The sequence below is a fragment of the Schistocerca nitens genome, chromosome 2, assembly GCF_023898315.1.
Source record: "Schistocerca nitens isolate TAMUIC-IGC-003100 chromosome 2, iqSchNite1.1, whole genome shotgun sequence".
In the NCBI taxonomy this organism is placed as follows: Eukaryota; Metazoa; Arthropoda; class Insecta; order Orthoptera; family Acrididae; genus Schistocerca; species Schistocerca nitens.
In genome coordinates, this window is record NC_064615.1 from 194,872,511 (window position 1) to 194,895,175 (window position 22,665).

Consider the following 22,665-nt stretch of genomic DNA (forward strand, 5'->3'; position numbering starts at 1 on the left):
GTCAAAGAAAACTATCAGCTTTCAAATCTGATCTGACCTGATGAGCTTTTGTTGGTTTTGGAGAACCTTGCCAAGCCATTGTGGAGACTGAACCTTGGTCTCAATGTAGACACACACCTCATCACCAGTTATGATTGTCTTAAGGAACACCTCATTCTCATCTGTGCAATCTAAAAGCTCTTCACAGATTGTGAGGCGAAGGTCTTTTTCGTCTTGACTCACAAGGTGCGGGACGAACTTGGCGGCAACACTATGCATTCCAAGATGCTGCACCAGGATTTCATGACATGATGCAAGTGAAATGTTACCTTCTTCTGCACTCTCTTGGTCTGTCAGCCTTAAATTGGCAAGCACAATTTCGGTGACGTTCCTGACATGAGTGCTGTCAGCAGACATCGAAGGGGTCCTGAACGAAGGTCATCTTTAACTTCCATCCGGCCATTTTTTAAACAGTGAGTACGGCTTAAGCACTCATCACTGTAGGCTTCCTGTGTCATTTGGTGTGTCTCTAAAGGTTTTCTTACATTTCACAAAAAATTTGATGCAAACTCATTGCTCCTCCAACTCTGCCATCTCGAAATCTGCAAACTATGCGGCATGACATTCTACACAATACAGCACAGAATAATAACTAACAGACATGCAACAATGAAACTTCCAGCATTTACACATTAAACACAGGCATATCCACAGATGCCAACCAATTTTACTCCAATACACCATTGGTGTGAAATTACGAATGTTCCATAATTCTTTGAACTGACCTCATATTTTGCAGATGCATTACGATCATGGCGACACAGACTGAGCACACCAATTGGTGGACAGCACCACTGCCAATGGAATCACAGAATTCATATCACCTCAGCTTATCATTTGTCGTGGTCATTGATGTACTCCATTGTCTCTGTTTAAAGCACATTATGGAAATGATGGGGTTCCACTTATTACCTGACTGGTACCCATTTTCATAGTCGTACAGATGTTTCTCTATGTGTATTTCCAGAGATTTTTTTTGTTATCCCAAACTGATGTTGCTGTGAGCAAAACTATTGTATCATGCTCCATCGGATGTCTGGTGGATATACAAGAATCAGCAATACCAGAATTACTTGGTTGCAAAAAGTGAATACAGCTTTTAAGTTCAGTGTAGTGTGCTTCCATAGTATTAGATTAGATTAGATTAGATTACTACTTGTTCCATAGATCATGAATACAACACTTCGTAATGATGTGAAACGTGTCAGGTTAATAAAAGTTGTCTATACACGATATTACATTACACAAATTATTACATGACACTCAATTTTATTTATTTATTTATTTACTGGAAATTAGCCACTTACTATATCCAAAAATTCATCTAATGAGTAGAAGGAGTTGCCATTAAGAAATTCTTTTAATTTCCTTTTAAATGCTATATGGCTATCTGTCAGACTTTTGATGCTATTAGGTAATGACCAAAGACTTTTGTGGCAGCATAATTTACCCCCTTCTGAGCCAAAGTTAGATTTAGCCTTGAGTAGTGAAGATCATCCTTTCTCCTAGTGTTGTAGCCATGTACACTGCTATTACTTTTGAATTCATTCGTATTGTTAATAACAAACTTCATAAGTGAATATATGTATTGTGAGGCTACAGTGAAGATCTCTAGCTCTTTAAATAATTGTCTGCACGATAATCTTGGATGAGCTCCAGCAATTATTCTGATTACACGCTTTTGTGCAATGAATACTCTTCTACTCAATGATGAGTTACCCCAGAATATGATGCCATACGAAAGCAGAGAATGAAAATAGGCGTGGTAAGCTAATTTACTCAGATGTATATCTCTGAAATTTGCAATGACCCTAATAGCATAAGTAGCTGAACTCAAACGTTTCAGCAGATCCTCAGTGTGTTTTTTCCAGTTCAACCCCTCATCAATGCATACACCTAGAAATTTTGAATATTCTACCTTAGCTACCGATTTCTGATCGAAGTCTATATATATTAATGGTGTCATTCCATTTCCTGTGTGGAACTGTATATACTGTGTTTTGTCAAAGTTTAATGAGAGACCATTTGCAGAGAACCACTTAATGATTTTCTAAAAAATATCATTTACAATTTCACCAGTTAATTCTTGTCTGTTGGGTGTGATAGATATACAGGGTTATTACAAATGATTGAAGCGATTTCACAGCTCTACAATAACTTTATTATTTGAGATATTTTCACAATGCTTTGCACACACATACAAAAACTCAAAAAGTTTTTTTAGGCATTCACAAATGTTCGATATGTGCCCCTTTAGTGATTCGGCAGACATCAAGCCGATAATCAAGTTCCTCCCACACTCGGCGCAGCATGTCCCCATCAATGAGTTCGAAAGTATCATTGATGCGAGCTCGCAGTTCTGGCACGTTTCTTGGTAGAGGAGGTTTAAACACTGAATCTTTCACATAACCTCACAGAAAGAAATCGCATGGGGTTAAGTCGGGAGAGCGTGGAGGCCATGACATGAATTGCTGATCATGATCTCCACCATGACCGATCCATCGGTTTTCCAATCTCCTGTTTAAGAAATGCCGAACATCATGCGGGAAGTGCGGTGGAGCACCATCCTGTTGAAAGATGAAGTTGGCGCTGTCGGTCTCCAGTTGTGGCATGAGCCAATTTTCCAGCATGTCCAGATACACGTGTCCTGTAACGTTTTTTTCGCAAAAGAAAAAGGGGCAGTAAACTTTAAACCGTGAGATTGCACAAAACACGTTAACTTTTGGTGAATTGCGAATTTGCTGCACAAATGCGTGAGGATTCTCTACCGCCCAGATTCGCACATTGTGTCTGTTCACTTCACCATTAAGAAAAAATGTTGCTTCATCACTGAAAACAAGTTTCGCACTGAACGCATCCTCTTCCATGAGCTGTTGCAACCGCGCCGAAAATTCAAAGCGTTTGACTTTGTCATCGGGTGTCAAGGCTTGTAGCAATTGTAAACGGTAAGGCTTCTGCTTTAGCCTTTTCCGTAAGATTTTCCAAACCGTCGGCTGTGGTACGTTTAGCTCCCTGCTTGCTTTATTCGTCGACTTCCGCGGGCTACGCGTGAAACTTGCCCGCACGCGTTCAACCGTTTCTTCGCTCACTGCAGGCCGACCCGTTGATTTCCCCTTACAGAGGCATCCAGAAGCTTTAAACTGCGCATACCATCGCCGAATGAAGTTAGCAGTTGGTGGATCTTTGTTGAACTTCGTCCTGAAGTGTCGTTGCACTGTTATGACTGACTGATGTGAGTGCATTTCAAGCACGACATACGCTTTCTCGGCTCCTGTCGCCATTTTGTCTCACTGCGCTCTCGAGCGCTCTGGCGGCAGAAACCTGAAGTGCGGCTTCAGCCGAACAAAACTTTATGAGTTTTTCTACGTATCTGTAGTGTGTCGTGACCATATGTCAATGAATGGAGCTACAGTGAATTTATGAAATCGCTTCAATCATTTGTAATAGCCCTGTACTTGTATCTACAAAAAGTACCAGCTTTGCATCTTCATGAATATAGAATGGCAAGTCATTAATATATATTAAGAACAGCAGAGGACCCACGACCAAACCTTGCGGCACCCCATTCTTGATTGTTCTCTAGTTTGAGAAATCACCAGTTTTTTGCATATTATGTGAACTGTTTATTTCAACTTTCTGCACTCTTCCAGTTAGGTATGATTTAAACCATTTGAGCACTGTCCCATTCACACCACAGTACTTGAGCTTATCTAGGAGTATTCCATGATTTACACAATCAAAAGCCTTTGATAGATCACAAAAAATCCCAACGGGTGACTTCCGGTTACTCAGAGCATTTAATATTTCATTAGTGAAAGTATATATAGCATTTTCCGTTGAAAAACCCTTCTGGAAACCAAACTGACATTTTGTTAAAACTTTATTTTTACAAAGGTGTGAAGCTACTCTGTTTAGTCCATGTAAGCTATACCACCATGGTAGGGTATATGGCAAATTCCAGTCTTGTAGGTCTATAACCTCAATTGGACATAAAACTTCTATAACCTGGGATTTTCAGAGGATTCTAGCTATACTGAAAGAAATAGTTTGAACGAAGAGAAGAAAGACCAGGGATTTTGCCAGTGTACTCTCCTCTTTATCCACATCCTGGTGTTGATGTCTTAAAACAAGTTTTTTATGCTGTCATTGCCACAGCTACTCAAATTAAGTGTGTACCAGAAGTATGTCCTTGCTCAAATCTGAAGAGATCTATTTTGCCAAAGCCACATCCAATCTAATGCATGCAAGGATACACAATATATTGAAACTGCTAGACAGCTTACACGTCCACAGCAACTAGAAACCGAACCCAGACTCTCAACTTTAGCAGGCAGCATTCCTAACCACCAAGTCATCCAGGCACACTTCAGTTCCAATCTGTCAGTACCTCCCTCCCACTTCCAAAACTTATACTGATTGATAGGTTTAACATGAATACTGGGGTAACAGAGAAAACTCAGTCAGCAGCAATAGGACTCACCAATCTCTTTGCCACGCAGTCCTGGAGGGCGTCCTCTTCCTCTTCCTCTAGGTCGGTCTTCAGAGCGATTACTGTGTCTCTCATAGCTGGGACCACCTCTGCCATTATTTTTATAATCTGTTAGAAACAAAAGAATGCATACTGGACTTAAAAATCAGTCTCTATGAATCAAGTTCCTACGAGATTAACTTAATGTACTCAATAACTCCAAACATAAAAATATGCACCGAGGTTTGTCTCTAACAAATGTTTTAATTTCAGTCTACAAAATGGAGTACAGATGAGAATGACATAACAAGAAACTAAAAAAGGAAACAATAAAATAATATGCAGGCAAAGCATTATTCACATAACAATAATATCAGTTATTAAAGGAAAAGCAATGATGCCTATGATTTTCTTGCCAATATTCATGCTCTCGAGGAAGCTATTATCCACTGTCTAGAGGTAGCATCTTTAACTTGTCTGTATCTGTATCTACATAACTGTTCTGTAATTCACAATTAGGTGTCTGGAAGAGGGTTCATTGAACCACATTCAAGCTATTTCTCCACTACTCCATTCTCGAACAGCACTAGGGAAAAATCAACACTTTAATCTTTCTGTGCAAGCTCTGATTTCTCTTACCTTCTTATGATGATAATTCTCCCTGTGTAGATAGGGGCCAACTTTTTTTTTAATTCAGAGGAGAAAATTTACGTTTAAAATTTTGGGAAAAGTTCCTCCTGCAATGAAAAATGCCTTCGCTGTAATGAATGCCATCCCTAACTCACGTACCATATCCCTGACACTCTCCCCCCTATTGCATGATAATACAAAATGAACTACCCTTGTCTGAACTTTTTGAAAGCCCTCTGGTCTCCGATGGATCCCACACCATGCAGCAATACTCCCGAAGAGGACAGACAAATGTAGTGCAGGTAGTCTCTTTAGCTCACCTTTTGCATTTTCTAACTGTTCTGACAATAAATCACTGTCTTTGGTTAGCTTTCCCCACAACTTTAGCTATTTGATCATTTCAATTTAAGTTATTCATAACTGTAATCCCTAAGTATATATTTGATTTTACAGCATTATATTTGTGTGATTTATCATATGACTGAAATTTAGTGGATTCCTTTTAGTACTCATGTGGATAACTTCAACTTTTCATTACTTAAAGTCAATTGCAACTTTTTGCACCATAGAGAGATCTTATCTAAATCATTTTGCAGCAAATTTTTAATCATCTGATGACTTAACATGATGGTAAATAATGGCATCAACAGTAAACAGTCTAAGAAGGCTGCTCAGGTAGTCTCCTAAATCATTTATACAAAATTAGGAACAGCAGAGGTCTATAAAACTTTCTTGGGGAAAGCCAGATATCATTATTCGGTCATGTTCCATCAGTTACTACGAAGTGTTCCCATTCAGCCAGGAAATCATGAATCTGTCGCACAACAGAGACAATACTCTGTAGGCAAGCAATTTGATTTAGAAGTGTCTTGTGAGGAACAGTGTCAAAAGTCTTCTAGAAATCCGGAGATATGGAATCACTTTGAGATCACCTGTCAGTAGCACATATTACTTCATGTGAATAGAGTTGCTTGTGTTTCGCAAGGATGATATTTTCTGGAACTGTACTGACTATTTGTCAATAGATTGTTTTCTTCGAGGTAATCCATATTACAAAATTGTTGAGGCTTTCGTGGCCACTTGTTGACAAACTGCCTATTGGCTTCTGTCTCGGGTTCTTCGGCCGACGTTCATCTAATGATTTTTCTGACGTTTCGCCAGCACGAGTGGCTGGCATTGTCAAAGCTTCACCCTCCATTGCCGGTGGTGAACTGGAGCCGAGCTCGCGGGCGCAGGCTATATGTACCTGGCGCGCCAACGTCCGAGGGCTTCTCCGCGGTCATTTCCGGTGCGGTTCTCCTCTTGCTACCTGCGACGGTCGTTCGCTGCAGTACGGGAAGCCAGGATCCGTTGACCTTAAGGCTTTCCTCTTTCTTGTTCAAACTGTTCGCGTGTTTTTGTATTTCTACAGCTTCTCTGAACAAGCGCGTGTGATAGTGCTTCTCTACAGCCAGAACTTCCGTGTCGGCGAATTTTATTACATGGTCGGTCTCATTCAGTGCGTGCTCTGCCACGGCCGATTTCTCCACCTGCCCCAACCTGCAATGTCGCTTATGCTCTTTGATCCTGGTGTTAATGGATCGTCCAGTCATTCCGACATAAACTTTTCCGCATGTGCATGGTATGCGGTATATTCCCGACATTGCAAGTGGGTCTCTTTTCTCCTTCGCCGATCTAAGACACTCTTTAATCTTCCTTGTCGGTTTGAAAATCGTCTTTACGCCATGTTTGCGCAATATACGGCCGATTCTGTCCGTCACTCTGGGAATGTATGGCAGAAAGGCCGTACCCGACAATTCTTTTTCCGGTTCCTTACTTCGCCGAGGTTTGGGCTCTGTTACACTTCTAATATAATTTGTGGAGTAACCATTGCTCCTCAGGACAGTTTCCAGGTGTTGCATTTCTCGTTTGAGGTGTTGCGGCTCACATATTCGTCCTGCTCTCGTTACGAGCGTACTAATCATGCCTCTTTTCTGGCTCGGGTGGTGGTTTGACAGTTTGTGCAGGTATCGGTCCGTGTGAGTCGGTTTTCGATACACGCTGTGTCCCAGATCTTCGCCGTCTCTTGTGACCAGAACATCTAGAAATGGCAGTTTCTTGTCCTTTTCTACTTCCATGGTAAATGTTATGTTGGCATGGAGGCTGTTCAAGTGTCTTAGGAAGTCACTGAGCTGTTCTTCACCATGGCTCCACACCACGAAAGTATCATCGACGTACCTGTACCACACCTTAGGTTTGCAAGTCGCCGAGTCCAGTGCCTGTGCTTCGAATTGTTCCATGAAGAAGTTGGCCACCACTGGACTGAGAGGACTATCCATGGCGACGCCTTCCAGCTGTTCGTAGAAATCGCCATTCCACGTGAAATAGCTCGTGGTGAGACATGCATGGAAGAGCTTTCTGATGTCTAGCGGAAAAATGGAACCGATGTGCTCCAGAGCGTCACTGAGTGGCACTTTCGTAAATAACGAATATATGTCGGGAATATACCGCATACCATGCACATGCGGAAAAGTTTATGTCGGAATGACTGGACGATCCATTAACACCAGGATCAAAGAGCATAAGCGACATTGCAGGTTGGGGCAGGTGGAGAAATCGGCCGTGGCAGAGCACGCACTGAATGAGACCGACCATGTAATAAAATTCGCCGACACGGAAGTTCTGGCTGTAGAGAAGCACTATCACACGCGCTTGTTCAGAGAAGCTGTAGAAATACAAAAACACGCGAACAGTTTGAACAAGAAAGAGGAAAGCCTTAAGGTCAACGGATCCTGGCTTCCCGTACTGCAGCGAACGACCGTCGCAGGTAGCAAGAGGAGAACCGCACCGGAAATGACCGCGGAGAAGCCCTCGGACGTTGGCGCGCCAGGTACATATAGCCTGCGCCCGCGAGCTCGGCTCCAGTTCACCACCGGCAATGGAGGGTGAAGCTTTGACAATGCCAGCCACTCGTGCTGGCGAAACGTCAGAAAAATCATTAGATGAACGTCGGCCGAAGAACCCGAGACAGAAGCCAATAGGCAGTTTGTAATCCATATTGTTTGAACATAGTATATAGTCCAAAATGCTACTTCACATTGATGTTAGGTAGTGATATGGGTCCATAATTCAGTGGATTACTAGTTTCCTTTCTTGAATATTGGTGTGACCTGTTAACCTTCCTGCCTTTAGGTACAGATCTTTTATTGAACAAGTGGCTGCATAAGATTGATAAGGGTGTACCTAATTGGTATACAATCTGGAGTAGAACACTTTCCTTTATTAATTGATTTAAGCTGCTTCACTACAATGAGTTACTCAAGTTGACAACTGCTCTTGATTCAAATTCTGGAACATTTACTTCATCTTCTTTGGTGAAAGAATTTCAGAAGCCATATTTAGTAACTCTCCTTCAGTGGTAATGTCACTGAAGGTACTGATTCTCTTGTCACTGGTGTGCTTCATATACAGTCAGAATCTCTCTGGATTTTCTGCCCGATTTTAAGACAGTTCCCTCATGGAAACTATTAAAGGCTTCTCCCATTAAAGCCCACATTACATTTCGAGCTTCAGTAAAACATCACCAGTCTTGGAGATTTTTCATTCTTTTAAATCTGTCACGCTTTTTTTTATGATTTCTGCAACAGTGCTCTGACCTCTTTTGTCTACCATGTGGGATCAGTACCATCTCATCTTAATTTATTTCATACATATCTCTCTATTTAGTAACATCTCTCAACCACCACTGACACTCTTTCTTTGAACTTTATCCAGACAGATTGTAAGGAGTGGAGATTGTCTCTTGGGAAGGTGTCGAGTGAATTTTTATCTACTTTCTTAAATAGGTACATTTTATTTTTGGAGGGTTTGGATGTTTATAGTACTCTGTCTTGCTACAACGGCCTTGTGATCACTAATCTCTGTATCCGTCATGATGCACCCTATCTGCTCAGGATTATTTGCTGCTAAGGTATCAAGCATGTTTTCACAATTATATACACGTCGAGTGGGCATCTGAAGTAGTGACCAAAACATTTTGCATCCAAGGTTTGATCCCAGACACTGCTCAAGTTTTGAATAAAAATCATCAGCAACGGTGGCCACACAGGTTTCTGGTATAAGGAGCCACCCTCATTCTGCCAATGGCCTTGTCAAGGAGCACAAAGGAGCAAACAGTTTTTCAGGATAACCACTTGATTTAGGGGGTGGGAAATTGCCCATAAAATGTGGAAGAATCAGCAATGATCAATGGTATACGGATGCAGAAGGCAACTGAACCACTGCATTAAATATACATAATATGTATCAGTAGGACACGAGGCCAACAATTGAAAAGTGTCACAATGATCCCTCCATTGACAAAAGACTGGAGATTAGTCCCCTGCTTGATTCTCCAGGTAGGGACTGCCAAGGGGAGGTGACCATGAGAAAAAGACTGAATAATCAATGAAAGTGTAGCATCACAGGAGTCTGAGCATGGAATGTCAAATGTTTGGATGCGATTGGAAAGATAGAAAATCTGAAAAGGGAAATGCAAAGGCTCAGTCTAGATATGGTAGGGGTAAGTGAAGGGAAACATTCTTTCCATTTTGGAAGAAGACAGAAATGTATGGTAATATCAGCAGCAGCAGAATATGAGAAAATGGGAGCAGAATTCACTATGAATAGCAAGCCAGGGCAAAGAGTGAATTATGTGGACAGTTTAGCGATAAGATATTCTCACCAGAATCAACAGCAATCCAACAACAACAATTCTAATTGTATGTCACCATTACATGAAGAAGGTGAAGAGACAGAGAGGAAGTTTATGAGGGAATTGAAAAGGCATTGCAGTAACTAAAGTGAGTTGAAAATTTAATAATCACAAGGAAATAAAACATTGCAGTAGGGAAAGGAATAGAAGAGTTAAAGTTATGGGAGAATATAGGCTTAGTAGTAGGAATGGGAGAGGAGAAAAGCTAATTGAGTCAATAAAAAAACTCAGCTAGTAATAGCTCAAAAAATACAAGAGGAGGAGGTATCCTTGGAAAAGGCCTGAATCACATCATGAGCAGACAAAGATTCCATAAGCAGATACAGAATTGTAAATTGTACCTAGGAACAGATGTAAGCTTGGATCATAATTTAGTAATGAAGAAGAGTAAACTGAATTTTAAGACACTCATCTAAAAGAATCAATGTGGGAATAAGTGGCTTATTAAAGCAGTAATGATAAGACACATCTGAAGTTTTGTAAGGCTGTAGATACTGTGCTGATAAATACCATTATACATAGCTCAATTGAAGATAAATGAACATAATTAAAATGGGAAAATACAGGAGTTGCGAAGATAAATGTAGGTACAAGGAAAGTGACTGCAAAGAAACCTTGGGTAACAGAAAAAACACTTAAATTGATTGATGAAAAAAGTGCAAAAATGTTTAAGGCACGAGAAGACTACACCAATATACTGTTCTGTATGAGCTAAGGAGAGAATCAGTACACTTAATTAAATGAAAAAACAATCACTTAATTAAATATGGAACAAAATTCCTTCAGAATTTCTAAAATCATTGGGGGAAGTGGCAACCAAAAGACTATTCAAGTTGTTGTGTTGAAACTGTGAGACAGGAGACACAGCATCAAACTTTCAAAAAATATCACCCAAATAATCCCACAGAAAGCAAGAGCAGATAAGTGTGAGAACCATCACACTATCAGCTTAACAGCTAATGCACCCAAGTTGCTGACGAGAATAATATACAAAACGGAAAAGAAAATAGGACTTTTTATATGACAATCAGTTTGGCTTCTGGAAAGATAAAGGCACCACAGGGACAGTCCTGGCAAGCTTGGTAATGGAAATAAGACTTAAGAAAAATCAAGACACCTTCCTTCATAGGATTTGTCAACCTACAAACATCAACCTAGAAACAGTGTTCAACAATGTAAAATGGTGCAAAATATTTGAAATACTGAGAAAAATAGTAGTCAGTTGTAGGGGAAGCAAGGCAATATACAAAGTGTACAAAAACCAAGAGGGAACAATATGAATGGAAGACCAATAATGAGGTGCCAAGATTAAAAATTTGTAAGACTGGGATGCAATCTTATGTTCCTACTATTCAATCTATACATCGAGAAACTACACAAAGTGCAGAAATTCTGTTACCTTGAGAGCAAAATAATACAGGATGGCTGAAACATGGAGGAAGCAAAACACAGACTAACACAGGCAAAAACAGCATTCATGGCCAAAAGATGTCTACTAGTGCCAAGAATGTACATTTGGAGTACAGTATTTATCTTACAGCTGTTTCTATTACTGTTACTGAGACCGGCAGAAGAACTCTTACGGCTGTGTTTTGTCAACGTTCTCTTTCTCCTCCTTGATAAAACACAAAATTATTAAGAGGTTTAACGAATAATGTAGTAAAACCCAACATACTGTAAGACTCATCGACTTGTTTGACAAATACGGTACAAAGAAAAGAGTGCACCAGTTTGCATCTGTTCAGTTTCACGGCTACGAGAACACAAATTAGGCCTAGCTTTCCCATTTATTTTGAGACAAGTGACAAATGAAACAGTAGCAGAGACAAAATTACTCAGGTGAGCACCTAACTAGGCACTTCAATCCGGAACTGCGTGACTGCTATGGTTGCAGGTTCAAATCCTGCCTCGGCCATGGATGTGTGTGATGTCCTTAGGTTAGTTAGGTTTCAGTAGTTCTAAGTTCTAGGGGGCTGGTGACCTCAGATGTTAAGCCCCAGAGTTCTCAGAGCCATTTCAACCATTTGAGCACCTAACTGATAATAAGTGATACTTTATGTGAAAAAATATAACAAAAAGAATATCTGAAAACACAAAGCTGAACATGAGTAGTTATGTTGCAGCCAGAGGAGGTGCATATTACACACTGTATGGCAGTGACCGACAGACTGTGGGAAAACTGGGAAAGAAGAGAATCAACGTGTTTGAGATGTGGTGCTATAGAAGATTATGTTGACTGGTAAGGATTAGGTGGTTCTCCGCAGAATTGATGAAGGAAGGAACATACAGAAAACACTGACAAGGACCAGGCAAAGAATTACAGGATATGCATTACGACATCATCAGGGAATAACTTCCATGGTAGAAAAAGGAGCAGTAGAGAGTAAAAACTTTACGAGAAGACAGACTGGAATACACCCAACAAACAATTGAGGACATAGGATGCAACCAGTCAAACCGATATTTGAAGTGTTGAAACATCCATCATACATCATACATCCTGCACTTGATACCATCAATTTTTCACTTGTTTAGACACTGCAAAGAATGTTTGTGGTGATGATGGCAATGAGTCAAGACAAACTGTATGTTTTCTGGCTGGCAGTCTCAGGCTCATTCTTACAATGACCAGAAAACTAAGAATAAGAATTAACCTACAGTAAACTTTACAGTCAGAGTAAATCTACAGTGCTCCCAAGACATTGCTTGTTTTTTGCACGTGTGGCTACCAGACAATTACGTGGTACCCATTGGTTACACACCTTCCTACAGCCAGGGCTATTGTGGATGATATTGCACCAGGTGTACCGGTATGAAATGAGTGTTAAGATACAAATGTGTCGATAGGGAACATTTGTTGTGAACGAGCCTTAATTTATTGTTTGTTTTGTTGGTATGACATCTGTCAAAGATATTTAGTATACATCAAATCACGGAACAAACATCATCATATGTTTTCACCGTGTTAACAGTGTCAAATTTTGTACCAGAAAGTGATGATTTGCAGAAAGCATTAATTTTTTGTTTTCATTTGAAAAAAAGTGCTGCAGAGTCATATCGAATGCTTGTCGAGGCATATAGTGATCATCCTCTATCAGAAGCAACATGCAAAAGATGGTTTCAACGGTTTAGAAATAATGATTTTGATGTAAGAAATGAAGAACGAGGAAGACCACCAAAAAAGTTCAAAGACGCCGAATTGCAAGCAATATTGGATGAAGATGATACTTTGAGTCAGAAGCAAATGGCAGCAATGCTAAATGTTGCACAACAAACAATTTCTAACCTTTTGAAAGCTATGGGAAAGATCCAAAAGAGTGGAAAATGGGTGCCACATGAATTGAATGAAAGACAGATGGAAAACCGAAAAACAATTTGTCAAATTTTGCATCGAATTGTTACTGGTGATGAAAAATGGATTTATTTTAAGAATCCCAAATGGGAAAAATCATGGGTTAATCCAGGACAACCATCAACATCGACTGCAAAACCAGATCGATTCAACAAGAAGTCAATGCTCTGTGTTTGATGGGATCAGGAAGGTGTGGTGTATCATGAGCTTCTAAAACCCAGTGAAACTGTGAATACTAATCGCTACAGACAACAAATGATCAATTTGAACTATGCATTGATCGAAAAAAAGACCAGAATGGGCCAGAAGACATAGCAAAGTAATTTCTTTTTCCACGACAATGCATCTGCACATACAGGAAAACTGGTTCAGGATACAGTCAAAACACTTGGCTGGGAGCTGCTGCCTCACCCGCCGTATTCACCAGACTTGGCCCCTTCCGACAACCATTTGTTTTCATCAATGGGACACACATTGGCTGAGGAACACTTCGATTCCTACAAAGTAGTCGAAAATTGGGTGTCTGATTGGTTTGCTTCAAAAGACGAACATTTCTATTGGCATGGTGTCCACAAATTGCCAGAAAGGTGGTCAAAATGTATAGAAATCAATGGTCAGTACTTTGAATAAAATGTTTTTACTTTTCAATTCAAAATTAGTGTTTCATTTTCACAAAAAAAGCTCATTTGCTATTGGTACACCTGGTATACAGGTCCATGACTCATGATGAATTCTACAGTAGTTTATCAGCAGTAATGCACCTGCTGACAGGCAGTCATCTGGCCAGTCTGCTGTTTCATTGACACGTTACACACAGACATTCCTCTTTTACATCACTGTTTGTCACTGACATCCTTCTTCAGAAACGCCTTTTGCCATTGCCTGTCTGCATTTTATATCCCCTATACTTCAGCCATCATCAGTTATTTTACTCTGCAAATAGCAAAACTTATCTACAGTGTCTCATTCCTTACTCTAATTCCCTAAGCATTGCTGATTTAATTTTAATACATTCCATTACCTTGTTTCACTTTTGTTGTTCTTCATCTTATATCATCCTCTCCTACCCACTCCACTCAAATACTCTCCAAAGTCCTTCGCCATCTCTGACAGAACTACGTCATCGGAAAATCTTACAGTTTTTATTTCTTCTCCCTGAATTTTAATTCCTTCTCCAAAATTTCCTTTGGTTTCCTTTGTTGCTTGCTTAACGTGCAGCTTGAACAACATCAGGGATAGGTTACAGCCCTGTCTTGCTGCCCTGTCAACCACTGCAACCCGTTCATGCCCTTTGACTCATTACTGCAGTCTAAATCTGTACAAACTGTATGCAAACTTTCACTCTCTGTATTTTATCACTGCTATCTTCAGAATTTCAGAGTGTGTTCCATTCAACATTGTCAGAAGTTTTTTCTAAACCTACAAAAGATACAAATGCAGGTTAACCTTTCGCTAAACTTCTGTGTTCCAACATTCCTCCGGAAGCCAAACTGACCTTCCCCAAGGTCGACTTCAACCAGTTTTTCCATTCTTTTATAAGTACATGAAATGTATGGACTGGGATCTAACCCGAGTTTCTCACTTGTTGCGAGCAGTCACCATACTCTTGGGCTTTCCGAACACGACTCATGGCCAGACCCAAACTTCCACATGTTGTCAACCACGTATCTACAACCTGTACTTATACATTCATTATTTATTCTCATACAAGGGAGACATTCTAATTGAAAGTCACTTGCCTGGTGTCAGTGGATAAATATGTTATTGCGTGCGTGCATGTCCAAAGGAATATTGTGTCGAACTACAGTACACCACCGGCACAGCAACATTGTACTTCTGTAAACAACGACTTATTAAACTGACAGTTCAGTAATATTCACAATTATCAGTACCTGCTTTCTTTATGATTGGAATTGTTAAATTCTTCCTGAAGTCTAAGGGTATTTCCCTCCTTTGTCATTTATTTTGCATATCATGTGAAATAGTTTCGTCGTGGCTGGTTCTCCCAACGATATCAGCAATTCAGAGGTAATATCATGTACTCCAGAGGCCAGTGCTCTTTCAAATTCTCCTTGCAATATCTTATCTCCCATCTTATCTTCATCTACTTCCTTTTCCCCTAATATAATGCTGTCTTTGAATTTCCCTTATACAGCCTTCTACCTTTGCCATCTCTGCTCTTGATATTAATACAGCTATTTCTCTTTCCTCCACAGGCCTATAGGTAGTATCTACCCTTATCCCAGTTACACATACTTCTATAGACTTATATTTGTCCTCTAGCCATTCCTACTTAGACATGTTGCAGTTTCTTTCAGTCTTATTTCTTTGATGTTTGTATTCCTTCTCACCTACTTCATCTACTGCATTTTTATATTTTCATCTACCATCAATTAAACTGGACATCCAAAGATTTCTACTAGGCCTTATCTTTTGACCTATTTGATCCTGTGCTGCCTTCACTATTTCATTTCTTAAAGCTGTTCACCCGTCTTATAATGTATTAATTTATCCTGCATCAGACATCCGTTGTCTGAAGTTCCCCTTGAAACTGCCAACAAACTTTGGTTCTTTTAACCTATCAAGATCCCAGTCTTTGATTTCCTACCTCTCTCTAAATTTTTCATTTTTAATCTACAGTTCAGAACCAATAAATTGTGGTCCGAGTCCACATCTGACCCTGAAAATGTCAAAGTTTAAAATATGGTTCCTAAATCCCTGTCTTAGTACTGTATAATCAATCTGAAATCTTCCAGTGTCTCCAGGTCTCTTCCACATATATGACCTTCTTTCACGATTTTTAAACCAGTGTTGCTGATGATTAAATTATTCTCTGTGCAAAATTCTACTATGTGACTTCCTCCTTTCATTCCCTTTTGCCAGCCCATATTCGCCAATTATTTTTCCTTCTTCCGTACTTCTAATTACCAAATTCCAGTCCGCTATTACAAGTAAATTTTCCTCTTGCTTAACTATCTGAATAATTTCTTTTGCTTCATCATACATTATTTACATCTCATCTTCATCTGCAAACATAGTTACATTATAAACTTGTACTACTATGGTGGGTGTTGGCTTTGGTCTGTCTTGGCTATGATAATGCGTTCACTATGCTGCTCATAGCAGCTCACTCAATATTCCTATTTTCTTATTCATTATTAAACCTACTCCAGCGCTAACTCTATATAGTTTTGTTTATAACCCTGTACTCCCCTGACCAAAAACCTGTACATCCTACAACTGAATATCACTAATTCCCATCATCATAAGTAACTATAATCTATCTGTTTCCCTTTTTAAATCTTCTGACCTACTTAGCTGATTAAGGGATCTACTGTATGAAAGTTTTGGTAGAATGTAAATACTTTTGGATTAAAGAAGGCCACTCACAGAAAATCACAAACATTTGAATCATTAATATATACACAAAACAAGAAAGGAAACTTGTCAGCTTTCAGCATAATACTACACACACACACACACACACACACACACACACACACACACACACACACACACACACACACACACACACACAAAAAGCACCTATGCCCCTACATCCTAAACATTGCTGGCTGGCGAAATGTGAGTATATGTTTTCTGTGTGTATTTTACTGTAGCTCAAAAATGGATTACTCAGAAAACTAGCAAGTTTTCCTTTCTTTTATATGTGCCTATTGACAACTTGCTTCTACTTTTTGGAGCGTGGTCTCCTTTAATCCAAAAGTATTTGATTAATGGATCTGACATTCCACACTCCAATGCGTTGAATGCCAGTTTTATTCTTCCTGGTCAAGACACTATTCTAAGTAATCCCAACTCATAGATCCAAATGGAGAACTATTTTATTTCCAGAATATTTTATCAATAGGATCACATCACTTAACCAGACAGTAGAGCTGCATGTCTTCACGAAAAGTAACAGCTGTAGCTTCCTTTTGCTTTCAGCCACTGGCACTATCAGCACAAAAAGGCTGTGCTGGCTGGCCTTAGAAGGCCAGATCAGTCACAACAGGGCGACTGGAGAGGTGTTTAACTTTCAGTTATATCTGGGGATGAGACTAGTGGTCAATACAATCAATGACAAGTTTATGTCTACCCTTCATGTAGATTCTTGGCCACACAATCTCGCAAGCATCTTCAGTTTATCTCTCAGCTAATTTGAGTTTCTTGTTTCCTGTGATGAATATACCACCATCACTCATTAATTGTCCTTTAGATATAGTATTAGGGTCACCGTAAATATTTCATTGTGATCAGCTTCGTGTTTTATGCAGCTTTCTGTACTCAATATAATGTTCTCTCCACAGGTATCATTCATTTTTACTCAACATCGCATATCACAATTTAACATTTGGCCTGCCCAGTCCATTTACATTTGAAACTGTTTAGAATTCGTAGCATAGTAAATCAGTTTATACAGTCCAGATTAAATATAGCCCTCTGCTCAGTGACGGATGATAATGTGAGAGTTCTTAGCAGATTAATATAGTGTGGCAGGTCAGAATTTAAATCCGGTTTCTGCACTTAACAGAGCCTTCACAACAAAACCATGCTTGCAATTGCCCACATTACTTATCTTTTTCGCACTGACAATTACTATGATGTTATCTGGTCATTATTCTGCATAAATGATTCTTTTCAAAACAAATTTATTTTACAATGAAAGTTTTCACAAATGGATATTTTAACTGCTGGTGATTTCCCAAGTTCGTTGGTCGTGGTCCGTTCCTATGCTTTGTCCAGAGCTGTAAGACTCAGAGGGGTCAACAGGAATGTCCGATTTGAGTCATTGGCTTTGACCAGTGATGTAATGTTAATGTCTGCTGTCACTTCACCTTTTAGTGCATATATGAACCATGGGCCTTCTCATTGGTCGGGTGACTTTTGTGCCTCAGTGATACCAGTAGCCATACCATAGGTGCAACGACAAAGGAGAGGTATCTGTTGAGAGGCCAGACAAACATGTCATTCCTCATGAGGGACAGAGCTTTTTCAGTAGTTGCCGAGGCAACACGCTGGCCGATTGACACATCTAGCCTTGTAACATCAACCAAAACGGCCTTGCTGAGCTAATACTGCAAATGGTTGAAAGCAAGGAGGAACTATAGTTGTAATTTTTCCCCGAGTGCATACAGCTCTACTGTAAAACTGAATGATCATGGTGTCCTCTTGGGTAAAATATTCCAGAGGTAAAATAGTCCCCCATTCGGATCTCTAAGCAACAACTACTCAGGAAGATGTCATCATCAGCAGAAACAAAACTGGCACTCTATAGTTCAGAGCATGGAATGTTAGATCCCTTAATCGGGCAGGCAGGTTAGAAAATTTAAAAAGGGAAATGGATCGATTAAAGTTAGATATAGTGGGAATTAGTGAAGTTTGGTGGCAGGAGAAACAGTACTAATGAATAAGAAAATAGGAAAATGGTAAGCTATTATGAACAGCTTAGTGAATGCATTACCACAGCAAGATAGAGATGAATCCCACATCCACGACCATAGTACAAGTTTATATGCCAATTAGCTCCACAGGTGGTGAAGGGATTGAAGAAATGTATAATGAGTTAAAAGAAATTATTCAGATAGTTAAAGACGACGAAAATTTCACTGTGATTGGGAACTGGAATTTGATACTAGGAAAAGGAAGAGAAGGAAAAATAGTATGTGAATATGGACTTAGGGATGGGAATGAAAGGTAGAATTCTGCACAGAGCATAATTTGATCACTGCTAACACTTTCTTTAAGAATCATAAAAGCTGGCTGTGAACACGAAAAAGACCTGGAAACACCGGAAGGTTTTAGTTTGATTATATAATGGAAGTAGATTTTAAATTGTAAGACATTTTCAGGGGCAGATGTGGACTCTGACAACAAATTATTTCTCATGAACTGTAGAGAACAACTGAAGAAATTGGAAACAGGTAGGAAATTAAGACGACGTGACTCGGATAAGTTGAAACAACCAGAGGCCGCCAAGAGCTTCAGGGGGAACATAAGGCAAGCGGGTAGCTTTAAGAGATGAAATAATGAAGGCAGCAGAGGATCAAATAGGTAAAAAAAGATAAGGCCTAATGGTAATCATTGGATAATACAAGAGATATTGAATTTAACTGATGAAAGGAGAAAGTATAAAAATGCAGCAATGAAGCAGGCGAAAAGAAATACAAACATTTAAAAAGTCACAATTGACAGGAAGTGCAAAAGGCTAAGCAGGAATGTCTAAGAGGACAAATCTAAGGATTTAGAAGCAATTTCATTAGAGCAAAGGTAGATAAGTGCCTACAGGAAAATTCAGGGGGAGGAAAATAGAAGCAGCTCTATGAATATCACGAACTCAGATGGAAAACCAGTGCTAAGCAAAGATGGATAGCTGAAAGATGGAAGGAGTATATAGAAGTTCTATACAAGGGAGATGAACTTTAAAGCAATATTATAGAAATGGATGCAAATGAAGTTGAGATGGGGGAGATGATATTGCGAGAAGAATTTGACAAAGCTCTGAAATATGTAAGTCAAAACAAGGCCCAGGAATAGAACATATTCCATTGGAGCGACTGATAGCGTTAGGAGAGCCAGTCATGACACAACTCTTCCATCCATCTGGCGTGCAAGGTGTGTGAGAAAGGCAAATACCCTCATACTTCAAGAAGAATATAACAATTCCAATTCCAAAGAAAGCAAGTGCTGATATATGAAAATTACTGAACTACCAGTTTAATACGTCACATTTGCAACATACTAACACAAATTCCTTACAGAGCAATGGAAAAGCTGGTAGAAGTCGAACTCAGGAATGATCAGTTTGGATTCCAGGGAAACGTAGGAACATGCAGGGCAATACTGACCCTACAACTTCTCTTAGAAGATACACTAAATGATCAAAAGTATCCGGACACCACAAAAAACATACGTTTTTCATATTAGGTGCATTTTGCTGCCACCTACTGCCAGGTACTCCACATCAGCGACCTCAGTAGTCATTAGACATCGTGAGAGAGCAGAATGTGTTGTTCTGCAGAAATAACGGACTTTGAATGTGGTCAGGTGACTGGCTGTCACTTGTGTCATACGTCTGTATGCAAAACCCCTAGGTCCACTGTTTCCAATGTGATAGTGAAGTGGAAACATGAAGGGACATGTACAGCACAAAAGCGTACAGGCTGACCTCATCTGTTGACTGACAGAGACCGCCGACAGTTGAAGAGTGTCGTAAAGTGTAATGGGCAGACATCTATCCAGACCATCGTACAGGAATTAAAAACTGCATTAGGATCCACTGCAAGTACTATGACAGTTGGGTGGGAGGTGAGAAAACTTGGATGCCATGGTCGAGCAGCTGCTCATAAGCCACACATCCAGCCAGTAAATGCCAAACAACGCCTCGCTTGGTGTAAGGAGTGTAAACATTGGACAACTGAATAGTGGAAAAACATTGTGTGGAGGGTTGTATCATGGTACACAATGTGGCGATCCGATGGCATGGTGCGAGTAAGGCGAATGCCCGGTGAACGTCATCTGCCAGCATGTGTAGTGCCGACAATAAAATTCAGAGGCGGTGGTGTTATGGTGTGGTCGTGCTTTTCATGGAGGGGGCTTGCACGACTTGTTGTTTTGCGTGGCACTATCACAGCATAGGCCTACATTTATGTTTTAAGCACATTCTTTCTTCCCACTGCTGAAGAGCAATTCGGGGATAGCAACTGCATCTTTCAACACGATCGAGCACCTGTTCATAACGCACGGCCTGTGGCGTAGTGGTTACACAACAATACCATCCCTTGGGATGTTTTGGAATGCCGACTTCGTGCCAGGCCTCACCGACCGACATCGGTATCTCTCCTCAGTGCAACACTCAGTCAAGAATGGGCAGCTGTTCACCAAGAAACCTCCCAGCACCTTATTGAACACATGCCTGTGAGAGTGGAAGCTATTGGTTGGTTTAAAGGAGGGGGAGGAAGAAAGGGACCAAACTGCGAGGTCATCGGTCCCTTGTTCCCGGTAAAATAATTACACAACGCAAAGAAGAAAAGAAAGGAGATGTACAGCACAATAACAGGAGAATGGAAGAACCAGAAAAACGACAGAAGGACAACCAACACTACTATGGACAAAACGGGAAAAGAAAACCACAGAGAGAAGCAAGAAACAGGTAGAAGGGATAAAAACATAAGAGCAAATGACCGTGGCTGGCTGATCACGAGAATAAAAAGGAAAAGCCAGCCACTCTGTGACACATTTACACATCCAGCCTAAAAGCATTAGAGTGGAGAACACAAAGGGACAAAGGACATGCACAAAAACGGAGGCGTTCCAAGGCTATGAGGTGCTCCTAGGAAGGGTGAAGCTTATGCCACTGTAGAGCTTGCCAACGCTCCTTAATTGTTTCAGCTACTTCCGGCAACCACCAAGGGACTGCCTTTCGCCGGGGGCACCCTAAAGAACGAGGGATCGTGTTTTCTGCCACAGAAATGATTGCTGTAGTCACCTGCTCAAGCATCACATCAATGTTACCATGTGGAGGAGATTCAACAGTGACAGCAGAGATGAAAGCTTCCCAATGCGCCTTGTTTAAGGCCCATCTGGGCAGGTGTCTGTGGGCCTGACGCCGGGGCAGTGACAGGAAGATGGGGAAGTGGTCACTACCACACAGGTAGTCATGTGCCCTCCAGTGGATAGATGGGAGAAGTCGTGAGTTGCAAACTGATAAAACAATGGCCGAGTAACTACCATGAGCCACACTGAAATGTGTGACAGCCCCAGTTCTTACGAGGCAGAGGTCGAACTGAGACAGTTAAGTTTCGACATCTCTGCCTCCTTAAGCACTGTGTCACCCCAAAAGGGGTTATGGGTGTTAAAATCTCCCAAAAGTAGGAAAGGTTTAGGGAGTTGACCAACCAGTGCAGTTAATACATTCAGAGATACTGCACCATCTGGAGGAAGATATAAATTGCAGACAGTTATTTCCTGTGTCGTCCTTATTCTGACAGCCACAGCTTCAAGAGGGGTTTGAAGAGGCACACAGACTGAGTTTAGGACGTAAATGCAAACTCCACCCAACACTCGATTATAGTTGCTATGGTTGCTGTAGTATCCCTTATAGCCACGGAGGGCAGGAGTCCGCACTGACGGGAACCAGGTTTCCTAGAGGGCAAGGCAGAAAGTAGGTGTCAAGCTTAATAGGCGCCGTAGCTCAGCCAGACAGTGGAAAAAACAGCCGTGATTCCACTGGAGGATGACGTCATCGTCTCATCCACAGATGCAGAGCTTGTAGGTAGTGGTGGTGTGGGTGCCACCACAATTCCCTTGGTCTTTGGGACCTTCTTTTTTGATTTCTCTCGCTCCTCCTTGGGTTTCCCTGGCTGGGAGAACTTCACTAATTCAGTTTCCGGGACTGAGGATGAGCGTGAAACCCTACGACCAGCTGCTGTTGGGCTCTTCAGC

The 22,665-nt window shown here is 40.6% G+C and overlaps 1 protein-coding gene across 3 annotated transcripts in view; it reads right to left on the minus strand.

Moving 5' to 3' along the window:
• Positions 1-22,665, minus strand: part of LOC126235890 (ATP-dependent DNA/RNA helicase DHX36-like) — a 273,504-nt gene that overhangs the window by 239,609 nt on the left and 11,230 nt on the right. For all 3 annotated transcript variants that reach the window (XM_049944821.1, XM_049944818.1, XM_049944819.1), the window contains exon 2: positions 4,520-4,636. In XM_049944821.1, coding sequence (XP_049800778.1) covers positions 4,520-4,636 — 117 coding nt within the window. The remainder of the gene's footprint in view (positions 1-4,519; positions 4,637-22,665) is intronic.